The sequence below is a fragment of the Oreochromis aureus genome, linkage group 8, assembly GCF_013358895.1.
Source record: "Oreochromis aureus strain Israel breed Guangdong linkage group 8, ZZ_aureus, whole genome shotgun sequence".
NCBI lineage: Eukaryota > Metazoa > Chordata > Actinopteri > Cichliformes > Cichlidae > Oreochromis > Oreochromis aureus.
The window spans coordinates 19,395,384-19,418,693 of NC_052949.1; the positions used below are offsets into that span (position 1 = coordinate 19,395,384).

At 40.6% G+C, this 23,310-nt stretch overlaps 3 protein-coding genes across 6 annotated transcripts in view; 1 reads left to right on the top strand and 2 right to left on the bottom strand.

Moving 5' to 3' along the window:
- ccdc78 (coiled-coil domain containing 78) overlaps positions 1-4,931 on the bottom strand; it is a 36,388-nt gene extending 31,457 nt beyond the window's left edge. For 2 of the 4 annotated variants that reach the window (XM_039616079.1, XM_031739294.2), the window contains exons 1-12: positions 4,484-4,931; positions 3,644-3,775; positions 3,469-3,555; positions 3,015-3,371; positions 2,831-2,881; positions 2,652-2,740; positions 2,326-2,404; positions 1,842-1,967; positions 1,566-1,762; positions 1,071-1,245; positions 260-303; positions 73-154 (exon numbers count right to left, since the gene is read on the bottom strand). In XM_039616079.1, coding sequence (XP_039472013.1) covers positions 73-154; positions 260-303; positions 1,071-1,245; positions 1,566-1,762; positions 1,842-1,967; positions 2,326-2,404; positions 2,652-2,740; positions 2,831-2,881; positions 3,015-3,371; positions 3,469-3,555; positions 3,644-3,775; positions 4,484-4,630 — 1,566 coding nt within the window. In that variant the 5' untranslated portion in view covers positions 4,631-4,931. The remainder of the gene's footprint in view (positions 1-72; positions 155-259; positions 304-1,070; positions 1,246-1,565; positions 1,763-1,841; positions 1,968-2,325; positions 2,405-2,651; positions 2,741-2,830; positions 2,882-3,014; positions 3,372-3,468; positions 3,556-3,643; positions 3,776-4,483) is intronic. The other 2 variants (XM_039616080.1, XM_039616081.1) reach the window with 2 other exon arrangements.
- Positions 4,932-4,983: 52 nt separating this feature from the next.
- ift140 (intraflagellar transport 140 homolog (Chlamydomonas)) overlaps positions 4,984-23,310 on the bottom strand; it is a 30,324-nt gene continuing 11,997 nt past the window's right edge. Inside the window, exons 19-30 of the mRNA XM_031739293.2 lie at positions 10,009-10,186; positions 9,453-9,643; positions 9,246-9,341; positions 9,034-9,166; positions 8,707-8,847; positions 8,454-8,582; positions 8,107-8,289; positions 7,812-8,015; positions 7,376-7,588; positions 7,015-7,181; positions 6,739-6,880; positions 4,984-6,156 (exon numbers count right to left, since the gene is read on the bottom strand). Of these exons, the coding sequence (XP_031595153.1) occupies positions 5,977-6,156; positions 6,739-6,880; positions 7,015-7,181; positions 7,376-7,588; positions 7,812-8,015; positions 8,107-8,289; positions 8,454-8,582; positions 8,707-8,847; positions 9,034-9,166; positions 9,246-9,341; positions 9,453-9,643; positions 10,009-10,186 (1,957 nt within the window). The 3' untranslated portion in view covers positions 4,984-5,976. The remainder of the gene's footprint in view (positions 6,157-6,738; positions 6,881-7,014; positions 7,182-7,375; positions 7,589-7,811; positions 8,016-8,106; positions 8,290-8,453; positions 8,583-8,706; positions 8,848-9,033; positions 9,167-9,245; positions 9,342-9,452; positions 9,644-10,008; positions 10,187-23,310) is intronic.
- Positions 11,221-21,466, top strand: tmem204 (transmembrane protein 204). The gene is made up of 3 exons (XM_031739295.2): positions 11,221-12,435; positions 14,529-14,684; positions 20,139-21,466. The coding sequence occupies exons 1-3, from the start codon at positions 12,156-12,158 to the stop codon at positions 20,381-20,383; spliced, it is 681 nt and encodes a 226-aa protein (XP_031595155.1). The 5' UTR covers positions 11,221-12,155; the 3' UTR covers positions 20,384-21,466.

Sequence of the window (23,310 nt, forward strand, 5' to 3'; positions counted from 1 at the left end):
TTTAGTACTTTTTTTTTAATATTAAGAATGTAATCAGACAGTATGAAAAGCTGAAAATAGTGATTTGTTTACCGGCGTGGAGTCAGTGAGCTCTTTCAGCTGTTTTCTTATGTCACCACAGGATTCCTCGAATCGCTGCTCCGGTTTGTCCAGCCTGGTAAAGTCACATTTTTCAAACATTTATTTGACAAAATGCACAGCTGACAACATTTGTCATCTGATAAAAATAAGAGCAAGAAAAAAAAGTAATGACACTCACTGCTGACAGTTTACATTTTGCATGGGTATTTTGAACGCAGCCACCTAAAACATAAAAGTCAGGCTTAAGATCAGGAATGATCCTCTCTGTATGAAAATATATCCCTCACACCATTATACCACCACTACCAGTCTGAACAGCTGATACAAGGCAGAATGGATCCATGCTTTCGCCTTGTTTTTATGCAAGGTTCAGAAACTAGCAACAGGCAAAAACTCAAGACTTCTCAGACCAGGAAATGTTTTTCTGTTTTCCGGTTTTCGGGGCTCTTATGTGAATTGTAGCCCCAGTTTCCTGTTCTTTGCTCATTGTGGTCTTCTGCTGGTGCAGCCCATCTTTTTTAAGTTTATCCTGAGTTTAAACTTCTTCTCTTGACTATGACTCTACGCTTAAATGCATTAAGTTGCTGCCCTATGATTGACTAATTGATTCTTGTGTTAACAAGTAGTTGAACAATAATAAAGGTGTCAGTAAGTGTAATCTTTCCTTAAAGTTAGTTATTTTTTCTGAAAGCGTATTTAAGTACAATTGGCTCTGCATGGCACCAAGGCAGAAACAAAACTGATTCAGAGCAGCGAATTTTATATGAGTGCTGTTACATGATCCAAATCCACCTCTGCAGCAGTGAAACAGCAGCACAAACTTTAAAGTCATTATTTTCAGTATCACCACTCCCAACAAAAGAAAGTCTCTGGCTTTATACGGGAAGTATGGAAACAAAGACGAATCCCTACAGACCAAAAATAAGCACTCATGAGACAAAACAAAAGCAAATCATTCCACTTCAAAGCAGACTTTTGCTTTGTGCTACCTGCTCCCAGGCCGCCTGCAGCTGACCTTCCAGCCTTGCTTTGTCCTGGTGCAGTTGTTGGAGCTCCTTCTCGATTGCATCTTTCAGTTCAGTTGGCTCCAAGTTGAAGTGGGCTTCTGGAGGTCCGGGATCAAGACCATTCTCTGGTTTGGCCAAGATCTGCTCCCTCTGAAGCCTAAAGACCATCATGTAGGAACAAACCAGGTATTATTACACCGTTGATGGCAGTGCTTGAGTTCAGCCCCGCCCACAGACTTCAAACAAAGATCAGACATTGCCCGGATGGAATAACTTTGCAACAGAATGATCCAAAGTAGTCGTGTTATATTATGCTCTATGTGCAAGATTAGGGTGTCCTACATGCCGTCTCTAATTATGGGAATGCCTTCATACACAACAACAATAAATTTTAGTAAATGGATCAGACCACTGTTAAACTGCAGCTCATAAACAATCACGTCTAAACAAAGAGGAATGAAACAAAGAAAGCATCACCTGTATGCAATCAGGAGTGCATGATGAGTTTGGGTGATCCTCTGTAGTCTCTTCTTATATGAGCGAGCAGCGGTGGCGAGCTGCTCCTCCCTCGCCCTGTAGGATAAACGAACATCCTGCAGCATGCTGTCGATGAATCCTCTCATCTTACTCGGCTCTGACGGCCTTTTACTTTCTTCAAGCCCATCGATGTAGTCCTGGATTACACAGAGCAGAGGTCTCATCAATACTGCCGCTTCTTACTATCAAACCTGCTTTGTGTGTGCCGTTACTCACAGCTATGTCCTGTAAATAGCACACGAGCCTTGTGCGATATTCCTCAATCAGCTCTTTCACCTGCAGCTGCAGCTTGGAGTTCTCCTCCTCTGCCTCCTTTAATTGTCTCTGAGAGCACATCAGGGCCTTCAAAGGAAACAGCACATACAGAACATTATTAGCCCCCACCTATAAAGTTTAAAGTTTAAACAGAGCAAGGGATTTTTAACATGGCATTTCTAAACACATAAAAAAACTAATTATCAGGGTCAGTATTATTAGCTCCCTTCCCTCCCAGACTTTTTTATTGAGCCACGACACCAACCACTGCCGTGAAATGAACTCTGTAATACTGAGGGTTACCTTCCACTTTACACACGGTTTAAAAACTGCCAAAAACAAATAAAATCAGTTTAGGCTTTGATTGTTGATGCTCACAAAGCAGGAGATGGATATACAAAGGTATCGCGGCATACAAACAGTGGTAATAACCGGGAATGCTCACCGCACTCTGCTCAGAGAGTTTCTTCTGGCTAACGTGCATCGCTCTGTGGATCTGCTGGTGCTCTTTACCCATCGCCACCCTGGTGACCAAACACAGGCCACGACCACAAGAGAGCAAAAATCCACAGAGAAGAAGCAAAGAGACCACATCACACATGCACAGAGCAAGTAAAGCCACAACTTAGCAGAAAAAATCAAAGAGGCAACCACAAAGCAGATGCATGTGGGGCAAACACTGGGACGCCGTACATCCTGACTGGAAATGCAAAGATAATGATCTTTTATTTTCACTGTGCTTTTGCACAAGTAAATGACAAACACTCGCACACTTTCTCCTCCAGTTTCTTCTGCTGCTCCGTGTAGCTGCTCTTCATTTCCTCCAGCTTATCTTTGATCTCATCTTGGTTTTCAAGCAGCTACGTGAGGAAGATGAATGAAAAAGCTGCATGAGGCAGTCAGAAACTTACAAACTTCGACGGTTACTATTTTAAAACTTAAGGACTCACAGTTTTCTGCATGCTTTTTTGCTCCTTGTCCATCTCTGCTTGTTCCTCAGGCTGTCAATACAACATACAAGCATTTCAAATGAACAACATAACAAAACATGAGAATCTGTATTCTAATTCTAACAACTTAAAGTAAAGAAATGCATGTTCTCCTTATGGTGGAGCTCGATATTTACTGCCTCACCTTGACTGTGTCATGTGACATGCGGGTGATCAAAGCCCGCACCCTGTCTAGCTCCCCATGAAGACCTTCGGTGCTGGTCTTCACACATTGATGCTGCTCCTCCAGCTGCCTGCGGAGGGCGTCCTGGGCCTGGGCCAGCGCCAGCAGCTCTGCTGTGAGCGCTCCACTCTTGGCTAGTTCTTTATCGTGGACCTCAGCCAGAATCTGGTAGTTCTTCTTTAGCGTGGCATATTCCTCAGTCAAGTCCTGGCCACTAGTCTCTTTCCCTTTCAGGCATGTCTCAGTGGACTGCAGTTCCCTGTGCAACCTGTCTCGCTCTATTTCCAGCTCTGTTATCACACCTTCTTGGTTAAGTACCTAACAGGAGTGAGAAGGAAAAAAAGTGTAGAAAAAGTGATTCAGGATTATCCTGCCAGCAGTCTTACTGTGGAAGGATTTGTAGAAAAACCCTCACCTTGGTTTTCAGCTCAAATGTCTCTTCTTCATACTGTTCTCTTATCTTATTAGCCTTAATTTTCTCCTCTACAAGCTCCTTATAGATCTAAACAGACATTGGGCAAAAAAACAAAAAGGTTAGTTCTGTAATATCCACTCACAATTAAATTATGACTCATGTTTGTTTAACGCACCTTCAGTCTTTCCTCTTCACTCTGGACCAGCCTGCAGGACAGGTCTGTGTTGGAGCTGGCCAGATGGCTCAGTCTGGTCTCCAGGTAGCCCACTTTGGTGAGGACACGCTCGTATTTGCCACGCCACTGCAGCTATACACACACACACACACACATTTTATACAGAGGGGGAAATAATTATTTGATCCCCTGATAAACGTGTACATTTGCTCGCTTCTAAAGAAATGAACTGTCTCTATTTTTTATGGCAGTTTAATTGTAACGGAGGAAGACAGGATATCAACCAAAAAATCCAGAAAAAATAAAAGTTCTAAACTGATTTTCATGTCAGTGAGTGAATTAAGCTTTTGATCCCCAAACAAAATATGACTTAGTACTTGTAGTACTTGTAGCTCATTCCAGCCTTGTGCAGGTGTAAAATCCTGTCCCTGACGTTCATTGGAAAGGTTAGAATTCTGTGGACAGGTGTGCTCTATAAACATAACAGTTACGATCAAGAGTATCAGTAATTGATCAATTGATTGGTTGGCTGTGCACCACATGGGCACACAGTCAGTTGTGGCTGGGTTAAAGGAGATCAGGTATGCAAATACATTTATAACTTTATTTAATCAGTTATTATTATTATTTTTAGATTTTTTTTCTTCTTTGTCCATTAAAATGAACCTATTATAAAACTTCGAGACTGTTCATTTCTTTGGAAGAAAGCAAACATACAAAGCACTAGTCTTAAGGCCTCCAGTTTTGCTGTTGTGTGATCATTTCACCCTTTTTGGTAAAGCTACCTTGCCAAAAGTGAGAATACTTAGTAAGAAGACAAATGGGAAAGGTCTTACTCACATTTTCTCCTGTCAGAGCTTGAACTCGTTCCTGAAGCTGATTTGAAGTTTGGTCCTGGGCGTCCATCTTTTCTTCCCCTCCACTGTCAGCTGTTGCTTGTAGCCACCAACAACGTCTCCATGACTCCACAACACAAATAAAACTCATGTGTGGAAACTCTTTCTTCAGATTTCACTTAATAGCAATCGTGACTAAATGTGTATTATCATCACCACATGTCACAGTAAATGTATTCTGGTGCATATTTGACCGCTCTTAGCCTGCTAACCTGTTAGTATCTAAAGTTAGCTCGGTAAAACAAAGTACGGGTAACAGTAACAATTTTATAAGCGACTCCGCTGTTTCTATTCATCCTTTATACTGTATTAATTCAGTCCCTTATCAAAGAACTACGGTACAATTCTATGGACAACGGCGCCCTCTTGAGCACACAGTTGGAATAGCTGCTCTTCTATCATAATTCAATACAAAACATGGTACCATATGCTCATTATATTACATCATAACTACTGGCAGGGGGTTATACTAACTCAGCTAAACATAACAATCTTATCTCTCATACACAAAAAGTGATCATGATAATTGAAAAAAATAGAAGCACAGTCGAGGTTTCTGGTACACATTGATACTTAAAAAAGTCTGAAAACAGCTTTACACCTCAGTCAGTGTGCAGTGAGCTTTTTTGCATATCTAGCTGATACAAAAAGTATGATTTCCATTTCATTTTATTTTATGTTTTAATGGGAACTTTACAATGTATAAGAACAATGCAATTAATTCACAGTCTACGGTACTGCTAGACGTGGCCTCGTGTTATCAAAAATAGCTCCAAAAAACTTTACAGAGATGAGCCAAGACACTGAGAAGATATTTACATTTAATACATCAGCTGAATATGAAAATAAATTGTACCAAATGTGTGTAAACCACAGTCAGACATGAGGAATAAATCAATCCCTGTAAAAACAGTCGTTCATAAAGCAACAGAGATAAATCTATAACATCATTCAGAGCCAAGTTTAGCTCAAAGGCGTTCTGCGTTCACAAAAGCTGCTGGAAAAAGGTTAAACCTAGGATTTAAATTTAAGAATAAAACAGCTGCATTATATGATTTCCCTTTGCAGAGGATAGAGGTTCAATGTTCCAGATATTCAGCATTTTGGAAAATGTTGCAACCTCGGCCAAGTTTGTCATATACATTAACTCCATATTACAGTATCTTGTGTAGGTTTTTGATGTTTTGCAGCTCACACACACACTCTGACCAACTGCCCTGATGAGTTTTGAACGTTTTATTTTTCGTGTTTTCCACAGTATTCATTCAATATCTGATAGTCGAGTGCCTTTGAATGCAAACAGATGCTGTGCTCAGTCCACATAATGTGACTTTGGCAGCCCTCACATCTCCCATGTAAGTTGTTTTGGACAAAACTAACTCCACAGTTATTTCCGGTCTGAAAAAGTGCAGATATATTTGATATAGTTTCACTGGGTTAAAACATGTTTAAATCCTCTTCCACTTCGTCTTCCTCCTTTGAGATGTGTATGTTGTCACTGCGATCCATAGGGATACCAAGCTCTTTCTGCAGGGCCACTAGGCTGGCCTGGCTGATGTAGTAGCTAACATTCTGGGATGGCAACAGCTTTTGGAGCTGCTCTAGTTTACGATTGGCCTGGGAAAGAATTACAAAGGACACAAATAGATGAGCATCCAAAGACAAAGAAGTGCGTATTGTCATTAATGTAGGGCTGCGGTGGTCAGTTATTTTAGTTTATTCCATCATTTAATCACATAATTAGAAATGAAACACTTTTGTTTTATTAATTAGTGTTAGTAAATATTTCAAAGAGAAAAAACAGGTCTTTTAAATTGTGCACACATGCACGGCTCTTTGCTGAGCGTGTGTGCATCACTGCTGCTGCTGCTGTGTTATCAGTCTTTTCCTGAAAAATTGTGGGATGCACGGGCTTAATGTTGCCACAGTTTTTAATTCACACGCATGCTCCTTGATATGTTTCTACTGCAGGTCCATTTTTAGTCACAAATATGGATGAAACTCTTGCACTTACACAATGAGAACTGAAGTCTACAGAGTCATGCATGAAGCGAAGCATCAAATAAAAAAAAAAATTAGAAAGTAGCATGAAGGATTTGTTTTTTTTAGTTGAGTTACATGATGAATCATTGCAGCCCTACGTTAATGTGATCAGTGTAATTTGACCTATTGAAAAATCTAGAAAAAGAAGACAGTCACCAATTGGAAGTTGCCTTGCTGACAGTGGTGCTCGATAAGGAAACCAAACACATCTCCAATCCTCACGGCAGGGTCCAGCTCTGGCTCCTCCAGCAGGGCTTCACACAGCTGCACCGCCTCGCCGGCATCCTCGCTGTACAAACTGCAGACAAATGCGATGAGCTCAAAGGTTTGCAGACGGGTCGACCCGCGCGATAATCAAAAACGACCCGTTCTATGATGAAAACCAAAATTTACGGTAAAACTGAAATAATCAAAATGAGTTCATATTCGTACCTGCGTATGTGGACAAACTTCCTGATTAAGGTGATCTTGTGCTGCAGATCAGCCAGTCGCACTTCCAGTTGTCCGCTTGAAGCGTCCTTTGCTTTTGAGAGACACTTTGATGCCTCAGTCAGAGCATCCAGAGCCTTTTCATAGTTCTGGTAATCATCAATCTCCACCTTTTAAATGATAACAAAATAACTTTTTATTGAATCATCTAGATTTATGTATAAATTGTATTTTGCTTGATGTGCTCTGATACTGAGGCAGGTTTTTTTTTTGTTTTGTTTTTTTAAAATTAAATCATTCAATATAAACGTCAAAACAAACTGGCCAATGTAACCATCGTGAAATGAACTGATATTTTGCTCACCTGAGCACAAGCTTCATAGAAGCCAGCAAGCAAGTCCGGTGCCCTGCCTTTAGTGTAGAAACCAATAATTGTTTTTAAGATATCTGGATCTTTACGCCAGTCTAGAGATTGGAGATAGTTGGCGGCCAAGATGAAAAGCTCTTTCTGACGACTAACATTGGCAAAGAAAACAATTTTCTCCGTGTCGCCTGACTTCAGGAGCGCCCTCATTGCCTGTTAAGAAGAAACAAAATAATTTGAGTTTTTAGAGTCACAATTACTTAATTTCCAGTGTAACAGCATGACGCATACTTTTTTTTTCCTCAAGGAGACACATTAGGTGTTGCATATGTATCAGACAAGATACGTCCTATGTGTCTTATAACCAAAAAAACCTACAAGACAATGTGAGCTTGCACAGAATTCCTAATATGTGTACTACACATCCGATTATTACCTTGAGTTTGTTGCCAGCCTGTGTGTATTTCTTAGTGGCCAGATGGTAATTGCCCTGCCGCATGCAACAGTCAGCGATCCTCTCCAGCAGCTCCTTGCGGGCCTCTTCGGACATATCCTTCGAATCGGGTACAGTCATTCTCTCGGCCAAATCCTCTGTGATCGTTAGGTTCTGCGTCACGCACAGTTCCAGGGCTTGGTGGTACTGGGTACACAAATGTGGAGACACAAAAGCAGGAGTTAGCACATATGAATGGATTTACGGGCAGACAGGTGATGCTGTGTCGCAGCGGTACCTTCTTGGCTGCTACCAGTAACTCCACTGACTTCTCATACTTGGAATGTGTGCTGAAGAAGTCAGAGCAGCGAGCCAGGAGGGCTGGGTCTGAGCTCTCATTGAGATCCTCTGCGATCATCTCAAGAGCACCAAACTGCTGGGTGGCAAAGGCCAGCTCTAGAGCTCTGGAGACATAGCCAGCCTATAAGAAAGAAATGAATAAATATATCCACAGTTGAAAATCTACTTCACATTGCTTACTTTAAATGTATTTAACAATACCACCCCCCCTTGTGGAACGATTTATAATGCATCAATCCATTCAATCGTGGAAAAAAAACAAAAACACAGACAGCTGTGATGCACCTTGTGGTAGAGCGCAACAGCTCGATCCAAATGGGAGCCTTTCTCCTCGTAGTAACAGGCAGCCTCCATCATGTCCTCTGGGTTACTGAGCAGGGCCAGATTCATCAGCTGGTCATCCAGGCCGTTCTCCTGATCAGACAAACACAAGAAAACAACGATGGGAAAAAAGAAAGAAAAAAGAAAGAAAGAAAAAAAAAATCTTGCTTTATACATAGATATATATTTCTAACTGAGGCTGCTGAAAAACCCTTACCTTACAAAGTCGTATAGCATTATTGTAGGCCTGGGCTCGTGTGTAGAAGTGAACAGCTTGTTTGATATCATGTCCCTCGTAATGCCTGGCCAGGTGGTAAGAAGCTGCTCGGTCACCTGTATTGTTGGCTATCTCTGATGCCTAGGAAATTACAAAAAAATGTTATCATATAAAAGAAGCACGTAAATTAGTCAGAATAACATTATGTTTACAGTGGCTTTACAAACCTATACATGTTTCCTAAGTACACAAGACACTATAAAAATCAGTAAACACAACTCCTCAAGATCGAATTCTTTAAAATTACAAGATTATAAACTGAGTCACCTTCTGAATGTCCCCCCTGTAGCAGTAGATTCGAACGAGGGAAAGATAATCCTGAGCACACTCGTAGAAATGTAGTGCAGAATCCAGGTCTGCCTGGCTCTCCAGGTACTGGGCCCACCACTTATAGATGCTCCTGAGTTATACAGATGGAAGGACTGGTGTTTAAAAGCATGTCAGATGTTTTTAACCATAAAGGGAAAGCCGGGACTTACTTGTCTTTCATTTTGTTAACATAAACCTCTAGAGATGACGTGTCGTCCTGGAGCATTCTGGGCACTTCAACTCTGTGTGTGTCTGATTTCTCATAGCTGTAACAAAAAGGATAACAATCAGTCACACTTTGTTCCTATTGTATAGTTGTTCCGACACACATGACTACATTACTGACCAAATAATAAATACGCTTTTGTTTTCCTTACTAAGTGAGGGCCAGCGTCTTGTCGCCCATGGATTCCAGGTATTTGGCGTAACTGTAGTACGTGGCGCGCAGGTGGATGCGATCGTGAACTTCAGCTGTCTCCAAAGCCTGCTGCCATTTACCAGAGGCCTGATAAAAATTGTTCAGCAGGTCATAGCGCTGACAGCTTTTGTACAAATTTTCTGCATCCTCCTGTTGGAAGTCAGGAAAAGATGATGGAAAGATAAATGCTTTTGGCCCGGAAAGTCCCTTGGTCTGTGCGTGGTACAACTTAAAGAGAGGATGTGTTATTTGTAGCCAAAGGATGTGGCATTTCTGTGAGCTGGAATGCAGGTTTTTTGTTTTAAAAAAGACTAAAATTATCTTCTAGAACGATTTTATAAACTCAAGTTCCTTTTTTTAAACTTACCTTGTCTTTTTTAAATGAAATATAATCTTTTCTCTTATGGAGTTTTCACATTAGGTTGCAAACTGAACCCAAACACAAAAAAATAACCCTTTTTGCAATTCTTTGTTATAGTCTGGGGCTAAAATAAAAAGGTTCTTTAATATCTCACCAGCATGCCGAGCTGAATGGCCAACATCGCAACTTGGGTTTCTGGTTCAGGCTCAGCCTCCGCCTCCTTTAGTGCTTTTGCTGCCCTGGCATTTCCCATATTCCCAAGGCACACGCGTGCCACATCCAGCCGGCGGGTTTTCACACACATCCGTGCCATGTTTTCCCACACCGCTTTACTACAAGAGAAAGGAGAAATGGCTTGTTTGCAAGGATGATGTCTGGCTCACTGCCTTGGCATTTTATTATTCAACAGTAAGATCAGTTATACACACACACGCAAATAAGTAAATATATTCATAGAAAAATATTTAAAGTTGGTAGGTATTTAATATTTTCCACTTATGTCTGGTTCCATTTAAGCTTATATTTGATAGTTAGACTGAATGCATGTGAATATGGGGACAAACCTGACTTAACGATGTAAATGCTTTTATGTCACTAGGGCCAAACCTTTAGTGGTGTAGTATCATTCCAATATCAATCATAACAATGATAATGAATGTCCATCAAACAATCCTGTGTACTGATAAAAGCATAACCTAGAAATTATTACATTTTAAGATGGAGAAGAGGATTTTAAACTCAAAGCAAAGGTCATTCTTTATCCTTCCTTTTCTTTTTTCCTTTTCTCTGACGTAAATCAAGTCTTTTACACACACCCCATCCCCCATTTCAGTTTCAATTCCAAATTTAAGATTCCACAGCCATCTGGTCTCTATTTCCATCCCCTCCCTCCTCCTTGCTTTAGCTGATACAGATGTGGGCTGTTTATTAAAGTTAGGCAACAGGAAATACCCCAAATCTTTAGGGGCCCTGCTATAAGAAGGGAGACAAAGTGAAAAAAAGCAATAGTAATAGGTGGCAGCCAAAGTCTTACTGTTTATGGTAATAGAAAACAAAACATGGGGTGGAAAAAAAATCGGAGTTATTTAAAAATGTTGAGAAAAATCATGTTCGCAGCACTCTGAGCGGCCAGATTTAGAGAGCCAGAAAAGGAAAGACAAGAGAAGAAACAGGTCTACATTTGGCCTCTCTTCCCATCCTCTTTTCCTCTCAGGAAACACATCCTGTTGCTGGCCGAGTGTGGCAGTCACTATGTTTGTTGTACATGAGAGTGCGGACTTTAGCAAACGCCCCCTGGTCTCCAGACAAAAGAATATACCGAACAGTGACGTCTAAGAGGGGGTCTTTTGGACATTCTGTGACACGAACGCACTGGCACAAACACAGGCTCATATTTAAAGTGATCATGAAGGAGGGAGCTGTTTGTTCAGTGCCTGCTACAGCTGCTAACTGATTCCTCGGATTATGATGAACTGCAACTCCCCTGCATTTCAACTCTGACCGCAAACATTTGCAGAGAAACTGTGTGTGCGCGAGTGAGCAACAGAGAAAAAGAGAGAGTGAGAGGGGGTAAAGATAGAAGGAGGCAAAAGGGGGTGGGCTAGAGGACTTCTTGTTCCAGGCAGGCAGCAGGGGCTCTTCAAGTTGAGAGACAGTCTTGGGTAGTCAAAGCAAAGCCACCTACGAGTCAGCTCCTAGCAACGCTCTCCGAAGAATCTACTTTTGTCATCTGTACTTTTCTGGAAGAAATGTGGCATTGCTGAGAAGAAGTAAAAGAAAGCCAATCTACTGCACACCTAAATAAACCAACTGCAAACCCAGAAGTCTGAAAAGTGCATTAAACAGAGTACTGGAGGGTGGAAAAGCAAAAGATAAAAGTACAAGCAAGGACTGATATCCAAGAGTCAAGCTGCAGTCAGCCGGAGCCAGTGGAATGGACCTAGGTGCCAGTTGGATCAATCCCGACGTACCCACACTGCTGTCTGAGGAGGAGGGCTGAGGATCTGCTGCAACGACAACCGACTCCTGAATGAGGATGAATGGAGATGTCCTTTAGCTAAGCCCTAAAACAAAACTCTTGCCAAATCCACCTCTGGGTGAGCTGGGACGACACTAGCTAATAGCTGAAAGAAGAAGAAGAAGGTGGTGGTGGAGGAGGTGGAGAGTAGCCAAGGGGCCCAGAGCACTGCTAGTGCTCCTGGCCCAGAGGAGAGGCGAGGGAGCTGGCAGCCCACTGAGCTCGAACAGGACTCGGAGCAGGGGCACGACGGAGGGGGAGAGGTGGCAGGTGCCGGGCGTCACATGGCCTTGCAGAGGCTGGTGGCGGCAGCGGTGGCCGTAGCCCTGCTGTCCCTGGTCCTAAATAATGTGGCAGCCGTCACACCCAGCTGGGTTCTGCAGACTCTGGAGGATGGCCGAAAGCGCAGTGTGGGACTATGGAAGATGTGCCCCAACGGCGGGGAGAGGGGCCGTGACGACCTCCAGGCTGACAGAAGGGGGCAAGGCACACAGAAGCAATGTGAAAGCACTGGTTGGGGCTCTGAGTATGCAGGCTACCAAGAATCCCGTAGCACTGTCAAATGTAAGTTTTAACTTTACTTTAGATTTTACACTCGACATCACAGCATGCTTATGTCTGCTTTAAAAAAAGTGTCTAACCTTTGTCTTGTTAAACTTGTTGACTGATAAATTGGTACATCCTTATAAATAAAAGAAATACACTTAATGCTGCAGATATCGCTGTACTGCAGAGTTTTATATAGTAGTCAGTTTTGTTCTTTTTCATATGAAAACACACCTCTGAAGAATTTCACTGTTGGGGTAAAGCTGACATCCATGAATTAAATCCAAGCTCTTAACTTTTAAGTTTATCCAATGTATTCAACCATCCAAAAATCTGTAGCATGTACTCCATAAAACAGTTACATTTTTCAGTCAAAGTCAATGCTACAATGGATTTACGTGCTTCTCTAAATAAGCTCCAAACTGTCGTTCAAGAACAAGTCTGGGAAATGCTGGAAATCCATTGGCCAGCTTTACTGGGCACTGGGCAGCGCTGCCAACTAATGGCAAAAGTGACTTACCATTCATGAAAAAATAGTAATCGTGTCAATGCCCCTGTGCTGGAAGTGTATTTTATAACCCTGTTTCCAAAAAAAACAAAACAAAAAAACTGGAATATAGGTCACAAAAGAATAGAACCACCCCCCCAAAAAACATAACATAACATAGAAACCTGAACAATTTCAGAAAATCTCCGCCAATGTAGGAGTTTTATCCTTGCATGATTTCATCATCTGCGGTATAAACTGCCATAAATAAAAGATTCAGATAATCTGGAGAAATCTGCTTCTAAAATCAAAGTGAACACAGTTTGTTTTTGCATCCACAAATAAAAGTTCAAGCTCTACCACGCAAACATAAATTGAACATGAACTGGTATTCATGTAGAGGTTTTACACTGTAACTGACCACTTAATACAGCTACTGGACTGTGTGAATACATGAATGTCTTCAAGGGAAATCTGTAGATGGATGATTCAGGGGTTGTTGTGGCTCAGGAGGTAGAGCAGGTCATCTGCTAACTGAAAGGTTGATGGTTCATAAGTATGGATGCTTTGTTATCCTTGGCCTGATTGCAGTGTGAATGTATGTGTAAATCTTAGATAGAAAGCAGTTAGATGAAGAAAAAGGTACTGTGTGAATGGGTGAATGAGACATGCTGTACAAAGCACTTTTAGTGCTCAAGTAGAGTAGGAAAGCACTATCTAAGAACAGGTTGATTTACCTTCAGATCAGAGAATGATCAGCTGTATCCCCTGAGTCACATCAACCAGTAAAACAAACACACAAAAAATATATTAATATGTATAAACAAGACCGAGAAACACCGCTGCCTTTTCTGGGACTGATCTTATATGAGATAGATAGAGGAAAAGTGAAAAAAAAAAAGTGTCCTGTGGTCTGACCAACGAAAATCTAAAATGTTCTAAGTCATGGACAGTCTATCCAGCAAGCTATAGATAAGATCCATCCAGCTCAGTTCCAAAGGATCTGTGATGGTATAGGGATGGAGTAGTACACAAGGCACTGGCAAAGTGCAGAATGTCTGGATACTTGCGTATGCTGCCATCAGGGCAGCGTTTGCGTCTGGGAAGGTTTTGTCTTTTTCAGCAAGACAATGCCAAACCACATTCTGCACATAATTACAATTCTGCAAGTATAACAGCAGTTCTCCAGAGGAAAAGAGTCCTGAGCTTTCCTGCCTTCACACACACACATAAAAAAACAGAAACAAGACAAACCAGCTCTGAACCGCTGAGAAGCTGAAATCCTATATTTACTTTCTAAAGTAGATGAGCTACACTCCACAGTTCAAAAATCCTTCAGTGTTTCAGAAGAAGAGGTGGCAGCCTGTGTTGTCTTTGCACTAGATTTATTCAGTCTAGACTTTTAAATCAGTGTCCCAGCTTTTTTTTTTGGGGGGGGGGGAAACCGTGGGTACATTTTAAATAAATTAGTAAATTAGTTTTATGGTGCCCTCAAAAATTCAGACATATAATAAAAGTATCCCTTAAAGACTATTATTGCCATCTACTTTTTCATGTGTATATCTGACTCGTTTACATCACAGTGCCAGAAATATGACACAACTTTTTCTTCTGGTCCTTCAAGTGCAGTTTAACATGATGCGAGCATGTAACCTGATAGCGACAGTGGCCCTGACTGCAGGTCAGCTGATCTTCCTTCTAGGCCTGATGAAGTTGCCCTTCATCTCACACGAATCCCAGTGGTGGGAAGAAGCCATCGCTGCACTTTTCCAACTAGCCAGTAAGTACCAGCATCCCCTCTTTTTAAGTGTTTTGCCATTTGAAAAGATTTAACCAAACCCAAAATTTACATATCCATGTATACAAATGCTACAGACCAAAGTTCACACAGTGTCTGGCCAAGTGCCATAAAATTGGGATGTAATCACAGCTGGACCTGGACTGGGCAACTTTCCAGTACTAAAGATCAACTTCTAAGCCTCAAATGCTGCAGGAAGTTACGACGCCAGCAAATCTCATCCTTTATGTCTACCTAAGAAAAAGTAAACCCTAATTTAAAAAAAATAATGCATCATAGACCATATTTTTACTAAATGTGGGTACTCATCCATATTTAAATGAAAAGTGGTCACAATAGTGGAAACAAAATCTGACAAAATCTGTCCATTGTTGATCCCTCCATCCATCCATCCATCTATCCATCCACCACAATCGACATTAAGTGCCCCCTAGTATTGACTTGTCCCGGTGCCCCTGCTGAGGAAGTGTGTTGTGCGCTGCGGTCACTCAGCTGCTTGGTTTCTGAGCAGCATGAAGGGGGTCTGGTGTGGGTCTAAATTTAGTCCTAGTCCAAAATCCATGGACCAGTGCTGCAGTGAGCCAGGGAGCGACTGTCGGGCGCCAGGATATCCCTGCTCAGGACGAGGAAATGTCTGTGACTACCTGTTATGCAAACCCCTGAGCTGAAGAAGGAAAAAGAGGGGAGGGGGGAATTAACGGGAAAGACAGTTTTCGACGGGGACTGTGTGTTTGTGTGTGCACTGGCAGGAGGGAATATGTGCATATATGCTTGTGTATGTTAGAGTGTGTTGTGGCGTGATTGTCTGTTTATAGTGAGCTTCGGTGAAGAAATGTCCTTTGGTACTTATGACAGCAGGGTGGGACTTGCCTCACTCTAGATACACTGGCCTAGCTTTTATGTCTGTTTACAAAGTGTCTAAGAGTAGTTGCAAATAAAGAATCTCCTCTTTATCTTTAGTCTATTCAGGACAAATTCCAGCGGGGCTGATGGCTTTTATCTAAAGACCTTGGTGAGAGGATTGAGGCCCACCCAGTGTTACTGCATTTTCCTATATTAGACAACAACACGAGAAACACCTCAGTGGCCAAGAGCTCATCTCACAAAAGAACGATTACCAAAGGCAGCAGCATAATAGATTTGGCATTCTAAAAAGAAATTTACCGCACACACCTACTTCCCTGACATCAAAAAAAGATAACACTCTCTGGAAAAATCTGATCTTCTAATTTTACTCTTCTGACAGAAAAAGGTTATTATCAAAATGTAATCTTGACCTTAGAAGTTTATCAGTTCATAGTTGTTCATAGGACACGACACAAGAAAAAAAATCAGATGACAAGTGTCGCTTCTATACACTCAACTCCTTTGCTGTCTTAAAGACAGATTGCTCCAGAGAACGTCTTTAACACATGGACGTCAGATCAAACTACCAAAACTAAGAAAAAAAAGACTAAAAATCAGAATTTTGACAACTGGAGCTGAAGTTAACTTGGTACTTCCAGCTGATAAAGTCTTCTGTTTGAGTTTATTACATACAAAAAAAATAAACTCAACAACTGCTACACTTATATTATTTTCTTCATCATTTCATATTATTCACTTCATATTATTTTCTGATGTTTTTAAAATACACTCCCATATCCACATACATGTAACCCGTGTATCAAAGCAACTATCCACTAATATTTGCTATGTGAAAACTCTGTGACATGCAATAAATATCAATTAATGTACAAGTATCACATATAGTAAATATTATCACAGCTGCTTTTATCAGATTCACGGGTATGTCTGAATTAAGCTTTTAATGTGAAAATTACCCATGTCTTAAAGGCAGTCACTTGGGAAAAATGTGTATTTCCTGAATACTGCATAGATGTGTCACTAGATGAGAGTAAACTTTGATCTAACGGTTGGGGTAGTTGCACATGTAAGTCAAGAGTCATTAGATATAAGTCAGTAACATTAATCCTACACCATCCTAAGCTTGGCCATCTCAACCAAATTGCTTGGAAATTCATCCAATGTTTATTGTATTACAGCACTATGAAAAAAAAAACCTTGGGCCACCCCTTATTTCAAGCCTGGCTTTCTGGTCATTTATTAAAGTGGTCTTCAGGAATAGTTCTCCATGCTTTCTGAAGCTGAAGTTTTTCTTTGGACATTGTCTGCCTTCCACTCATTTTTACTTCAGTCCTTGCACCAGACCATTTTGTTTGATTGTTTAACGGGCATAAAATAATACTTTTGCACCAATAGGGCGATTCTCAAAGTGCTAAAGGCCTAAAACTTGGCGTATTTCAGCATGGTGAGTCTTTAAAGATTTGTGGAAACTGGACAAACAGAAGACAAAAGAAGAAGAAGTGGCCCATCGACAGCAGATGAACACCATGGAAGTCATGGTCTGAACAGATAAAAGAAAAACTTTCAGAAAAGACCTGAAACAGGACCATGAAAAATGCATCTGGCCCTTCAGATGATCCATCTACTGTTTACTGAAGCCTCATCAGAAATGGTGTCAGTGGAAGGGAAGGAAGGGAAAGGAATAAATTGATGGCTTATGCCAAAATACACAAGAACTGAGCTGGAAATCAATAGAAACAGATCTGATAGAGTGATGTATCCAAAATTTAAATTTTGGGTAGTTAGAATAGGCTCCAGCTCCCCACAACTCTAATAAGGATAAGCAGAAGAGAATGATGATGGATGGATGGATGGATGGGTTTAAATTTCCATCTGCTAAACACGGTGGAGGATCTCTCATGGTTTGTGGCTGCATTTCACCGGTGGTGTTGAAGATCTTGTAAAAAATGATGGAAGTGCACACAGAAAAGTCCCATTTTAATCCATCATACAATACCATCTGGAAAGCAAATTCTGTTTTTACCTTATATACTGCATTTCCATGTATATTGGTACGTGGTTCAATAAATAACTGCACCTATTTCCATCGGAAAATATAAAGAAATGATGGTGGCTCAACACTTTTGCACAGCACGTTAATCTGGGCCACAGCAGTAGCCCAACTAAACAAACAACAGACTAACAGTGCCATCCCTAAAACCACAAGAGTAACATGAATACCGTAATAAAAATGCCACCCATTTTGGAGCATTTTTTGAGGTTTGGACAGTTGGACAAATAAACAATTAATCAATTCTAAAAATAACTATCAGATTCAATAATAATGAAATGACTGAGCCATAATTCCTGGAAATAAAGGCTGCAAAATTCCTAAGAAGACCAAATCATCTGAGTGCAGATAGTTATGCAGGCCTCTACCATTCATTCATTCTCCACTCCCATTTCAGCCCTCCCCCACTGAGTCACTGAATGGGGCTCACTTCTGAATGAATGGAGGTATTTTTACCCATCGCTCCCTTTCACTGGAATGTTTTCATTTTCAGACGTGCCAAAATGCTTTACAACTGCAAGCAGAGTGTGAGTGTGTGGAATAACAATATTAAGCTGCATAGAGCCATATCTCAGCAACGTTGGCTGGTCCAGACTGAAAGCACAATAGTGGTCTTTTCACCCCGTGAGACAACTCTGGAATGTGTTTTCTGAATGGACATGGCTCTAACGTGTCAAATGTCAACACTGCAGATCACATCCCACTAAGAAGCGGGTGATTAGTGAATTTGTATGATCCGTTCACTGATTATAAACCTGGCTCCAAAAGAAGTCACATTTGTGTCTGTGGCTCAATAGATTCCTGGTAAGAAGCAAGACATCATGACAACTACAGTAGGTCACTACTAGCTAAAAGGAAAATGCAGGGCCAAAGGAATTTCCAAGAACCAGTCACATAGCAGCAAGACTCATTAAGATTTTCTCTGTGACAGATTGTGTCAGATGTCCAGTAAATGTATTAACCTCGGAGCTCAGGGTGTGGCAAGGAGGCGAGGAAGGAAGGATGGAAAGAGGAAGCAGGGGAAGGAAGCTTGAGAGATAAGTCCCTGCCAGAAAAGAGGTTCACACAGCCCACCCTGGCTGGAAGCTGGACAGGAGATTATTCATTTTCTTGGATAAGGAGCCAGACAGGTTAAACATGAACAGACATGAGCAAACAGTTACATTCTTATGCATACACAGTGTAGTGGACACATATTGATATACAGACACAATTATCCACATCCTCACTTAAAACAATGACAACCATCTTACAGTAGAGGTAGAGAAAGAAATATAAATGAACTTCCCTCATTGGTGCCACTGACTGTTTCAGGAAACCGAATGATTCATATCCTAATGCACTAACATCCCTATTTCCAGTGATTATTTTTGGTCCCTGTATTTATACCACTGTGGATGGGGCAAGTTTTTTAGACATGTAGCATTGTTGAACTATATAATGGCTCCAGAGCACACTTGAAGGCATTGAATGAGAAAACCCCGAGAAGTGTTGCTTTAAGACACACTGTACCTAACTGTAAAGAAGTAGGACAACAGCAGCCGTGGAGACAGTGAAAAATGTTGATACAAGATCAAAGGAACAGCATGAAACTAAAGACTAAGGCTTTATGCCTTCGCATGCAAGCAGGAGTTCCTCTTTGCTTCAGTCAAGCTCCTGTGAATCAAAGAAAGCAGGAGATAAAACATCTCAAAGGCTTTTCCAAGCCTGTATTCATGCTCTGATATTTTTCCGCTATTGAGAACTTTAATCTTGAGATCTCTGAAGTTCCTCCTCAGAGGAAACAGATTTCCCAAATCAAAGGCTGTGCACATAGCTCCGGCCTTACTGTGCAATACAGTGACTACAGTGATAGGGTCTAATTGTCAGCATGCGGGATTGTAAAAAGCCAAAGAGAAACTTCAGGTGTACATTAGGCCAAGCAGTCTCTTTCACTTGGGTTTCTGAATATCAAAGGTAAAAAATAAAAATCGTAACTGTTGTTTTTCTTGGGTTGGCCAGTTCCAGTGAAAGGAAATCTTAATGCTTCAGCTTACCAATACATTTTCAACTTTGAGAGAATGGGATTCTTCTACTACTGCAGGTTTCATTTTTTTAACTGTTGTAACTAAAATGTCTTAAACTATCCCAGAGACCCTCTCTCAACTTTACAATTAAAAGTCTTACAGTTACATCCAAAGTCTCATCTGGTACAACACAATATTGCCAGCTCATGGTCACACTGACCTCAATCATCTGGTTTTACTGTGCTCAGGAGTTGCTAGCATTCCTGTAAGCGCTTTGTGCTGTTCCTCGTGAATATTTCTTCACCAGCACAGTGTTTGCACTCTGGGTCTCTCAGTAATTATGTCAAGATGAAACATGACCTTGTCTGTTTTTCCAGTGTGAAACATGATGCAGCTTAAACAGAAGAGTGCCTCAAAATTTGAAAAAAAGAAAAAGCACATACTGTATTTCACTGGATCCTGATATTGGTAAATAACAGCTGACTGATTTCTTCTCTCTCTGCTCCCATGCAGGTTTTGTTCTGGTTATTGGACTTGTGACCTTCTATAAGATCGGGCCCAACACCCACCTTTCCTACTCCTGCTATATGGACATAGCAGCTTGCCTGCTGGCCACTATGGCTGCGGCTATGCTCATCTGGAACATTTTACACCGCCGTGATGACTGCCTTGCACCTCGAGTTATAATCATCAGTCCCTCACTAGCGTCACCTTTTCACCCGCGTCTGGACAATGACTATGTGGAGTCACCTTGTTGAGCTCAGGAGATCTCACACGACACGCCAGTGACAAGACTATGTTCTCAACCCGTCATGTTTAACTCCAGCTACGTGACAGCAATGCGACTCTCAAAAAAAGACGACACTCCTGTGCTCCCACAACGGCTGGACTAACATACGCTTGCAATTGTATTCTATTGCTCCCATTCCCACAATAGAGATATGCTAAATATTTTGCTATTTAGTGCACAGTTTTCACATATTTAACTAAAATTAATGTTTAAAGCAGCCCTAAAGTTCCAGGGAAATTCAAATCCTGCATGATTCAATCATGTATTCAAGCCAGAGTATTCTGTTAAGTAAAGAATTTGGATTAGGACTGTCTTTCATAAAACATAATTCCTATGAAAAGATCAAGCTGGAACTTGACATATTTTATTAATGGTGCATTTATGAAATGGTCTCCTGCACAATCATCAATTTGAAAAAATGAAAGATGTTGAAATTATAATACTAGAATACCTCATATTTGTGTTCACTAGTTTAAAGCTTATTAAAAATGTTATGCACATAATAATTATATATGTTACATGTAGGGAACATACCAGGATAAAAGCTGAAGAGTCTTCAGTTAGCTTTTGGACTGTGCTTTGCCAAATCAGTGACAATATTTAATTTTTTTAATAGCCAGTGAGAGATGGCATTTTGAACAAATGAAAGAAGAACACGAGGATATATTATAATGTTCCAGGAATACTTTGAAGCAAGAAAATTTAAAAAAGATAAAAGACAAATAACCTGCTAAATAATGTGTATGGATAATTGTGGATTAGTTTTTGTTCAATTGATAGTAACTATTTTGCCGATGTACTGCAACTTGTTCAGTTAAGTTCATTTTTCATGATGCTTCCTTTATGATTCTCTCCTTGCTTTGGTACATACTCGATACCTAAATTAATATAATATATATAAAAAAATAATAGCATAGTGCTATCATAAGTAGTAGTAATGACCATATCATATTTCTGCAAAAAACTCCAGGTTATTTGTGGGACTTCCACATTAAAATAATAATATATCATGTATATCATGTAAATTCAATAAATTTATTGGTAACTATAATCAAACAGTGGTTGTTGTCTTTGCTGCTTGGTACCCAACATCCTGACAAAGGCTCATTCATTAAAAGTTTATTTTAATGAATCATTTTTCTAGTGACTTTAACCATTTGTCAACTGGAAATTCTTTATCAACAGTTGTCTTCTCATAACATTTAACCAGAAATTACATTAAGAGGAGAAGTGGGACAGAAATCTGTTGAAGAAAAACTAAAGATGACGGTTGTCCTGCCCATGCTCCCAAAGAGCCGATTAATTATCTTAACGTGAAACACATTAGCCAATCATGTCGCTGTGTTGAAAAAACCCCAAAACAATTTCGGGGCAAAGTCAACAAACTTTTGCATTTCTTTTTTTAAATTGGATTTGACTGCTGATTCTGTACGGGCTTTTTATTTTTATTCCTCTGTATTCCTCCATATTTGATCCAAGATGGCTGCCTCCAAAACAGATTTGATTTAAAGAGGAAATGAAATGCTACACATTTCAAGGCTAATTTACACCACTGAGCCCTGCTCTCAAAAACTGACATAGATGTAACACGGTCTGTGAAGCTGGATTTAAGAAATAATTGTGTAAAGTTAAAGTTTTAAAAAGATGTTTAGCGTCACCTTCTGTCAATAAGTATGGTTGGTTTGTTGGTTGCAGCTAATAGCCTTATATTAGTTTATGTTAGCTAACTAGTGACAGAATCGATAACTCAGAGGAAAATAAGGACACTAAAACTAAAAACCAGTTTAAGGGATCACTTTTGTGCTGCTCCTGGCTGCAACAATCTGTTTTATGTTAAGAAATTGTCTCTTTAGTAGTAAGTGGCTGTTTGCTGTTTGGCTAACTGCACTCAAAAGGGAAAATCCAGCAGTTAGCTGTAATGTTCGAGTTTGTAAAGCACTGCATGAATGAGGACTGTGTGGAGGCGAGCCTGTTTGAGTCATCAGACCAACATGCTGTGAAAAAGTGTGGGGTTTTTTGCACAGTTGTGACACTTACATGTTTCAGATCATCAAACAAATTTTAAATTTAGAAAAAGACACCACAAGGGAATACAAGGTGCAGTATTTCAGTGATGGTTTCATTTATTAAGGTAAAAAAAAAATGATCCAAACCCTCCTGGCTCTGTGTGCCTTCCTTGTTAATCATGAATTAACTATTTCACTACCCACACCCAGACCTGATTACTGCCAGGTCTGCTGGATCAAGAAATCACTTAAACAGAGCTGGTCTAACAAAGTCAAGTATGTTAATAAATCAAAAGCAACACATCATGTCTAAAGAAACAGCTGAGAAACAAAGTCATTGACATCTATCAGTCTGGAACAGGTTACGAAGACATTTTATAAGGCTCTTGCACTCCAGTGAACCACAGTGAAAGCCATTATCCACAAATGGAGAAAACTTGGAACAGAGGTGAACCTTCCCAGTAGCGGTCGGTATGCCAAAATTACTACTCATCCAGGAGGTCAAAAAAGAACCCAGAACAACATCTAAAAAACTGCGAGGGTCACTCGCTTTGGTTAAGGTCAGAGTTCATTATTCAACAATAAGAAACAGACTGGGCTAAAACAGCGTCCATGGGAAACTTCCAAGGTTAAAACCACTGCTGACCAAATGTGCTCGTCTGACATTTGCCAAAAAAACATGATCCAAAAGACTTTTGGGAAAATATTCTGTGGACTGACGAGACAAACGCTGAACTTTCTGGAAAGTTTGAGTCCCATTACATCTGACGTAAAACTAACACAAAGAATATCATACTAATAGTCAAATATGGAGGTGGTAGTGTGATGATGGTACCATGCTCTCTACCAGATACTCCAGAAGGAGAATGTCCGTCATCAGTTCATCCCA

Bases quoted from the DNA above. Each gene is read 5' to 3' on its own strand.
- tmem204 (XM_031739295.2), top strand. From the start codon at position 12,156: ATGGCCTTGCAGAGGCTGGTGGCGGCAGCGGTGGCCGTAGCCCTGCTG. The intron at 12,436-14,528 runs GTAAGTTTTAAC...TGGTCCTTCAAG, and splicing joins ATCCCGTAGCACTGTCAAAT to TGCAGTTTAACATGATGCGA. The intron at 14,685-20,138 runs GTAAGTACCAGC...GCTCCCATGCAG, and splicing joins TGCACTTTTCCAACTAGCCA to GTTTTGTTCTGGTTATTGGA.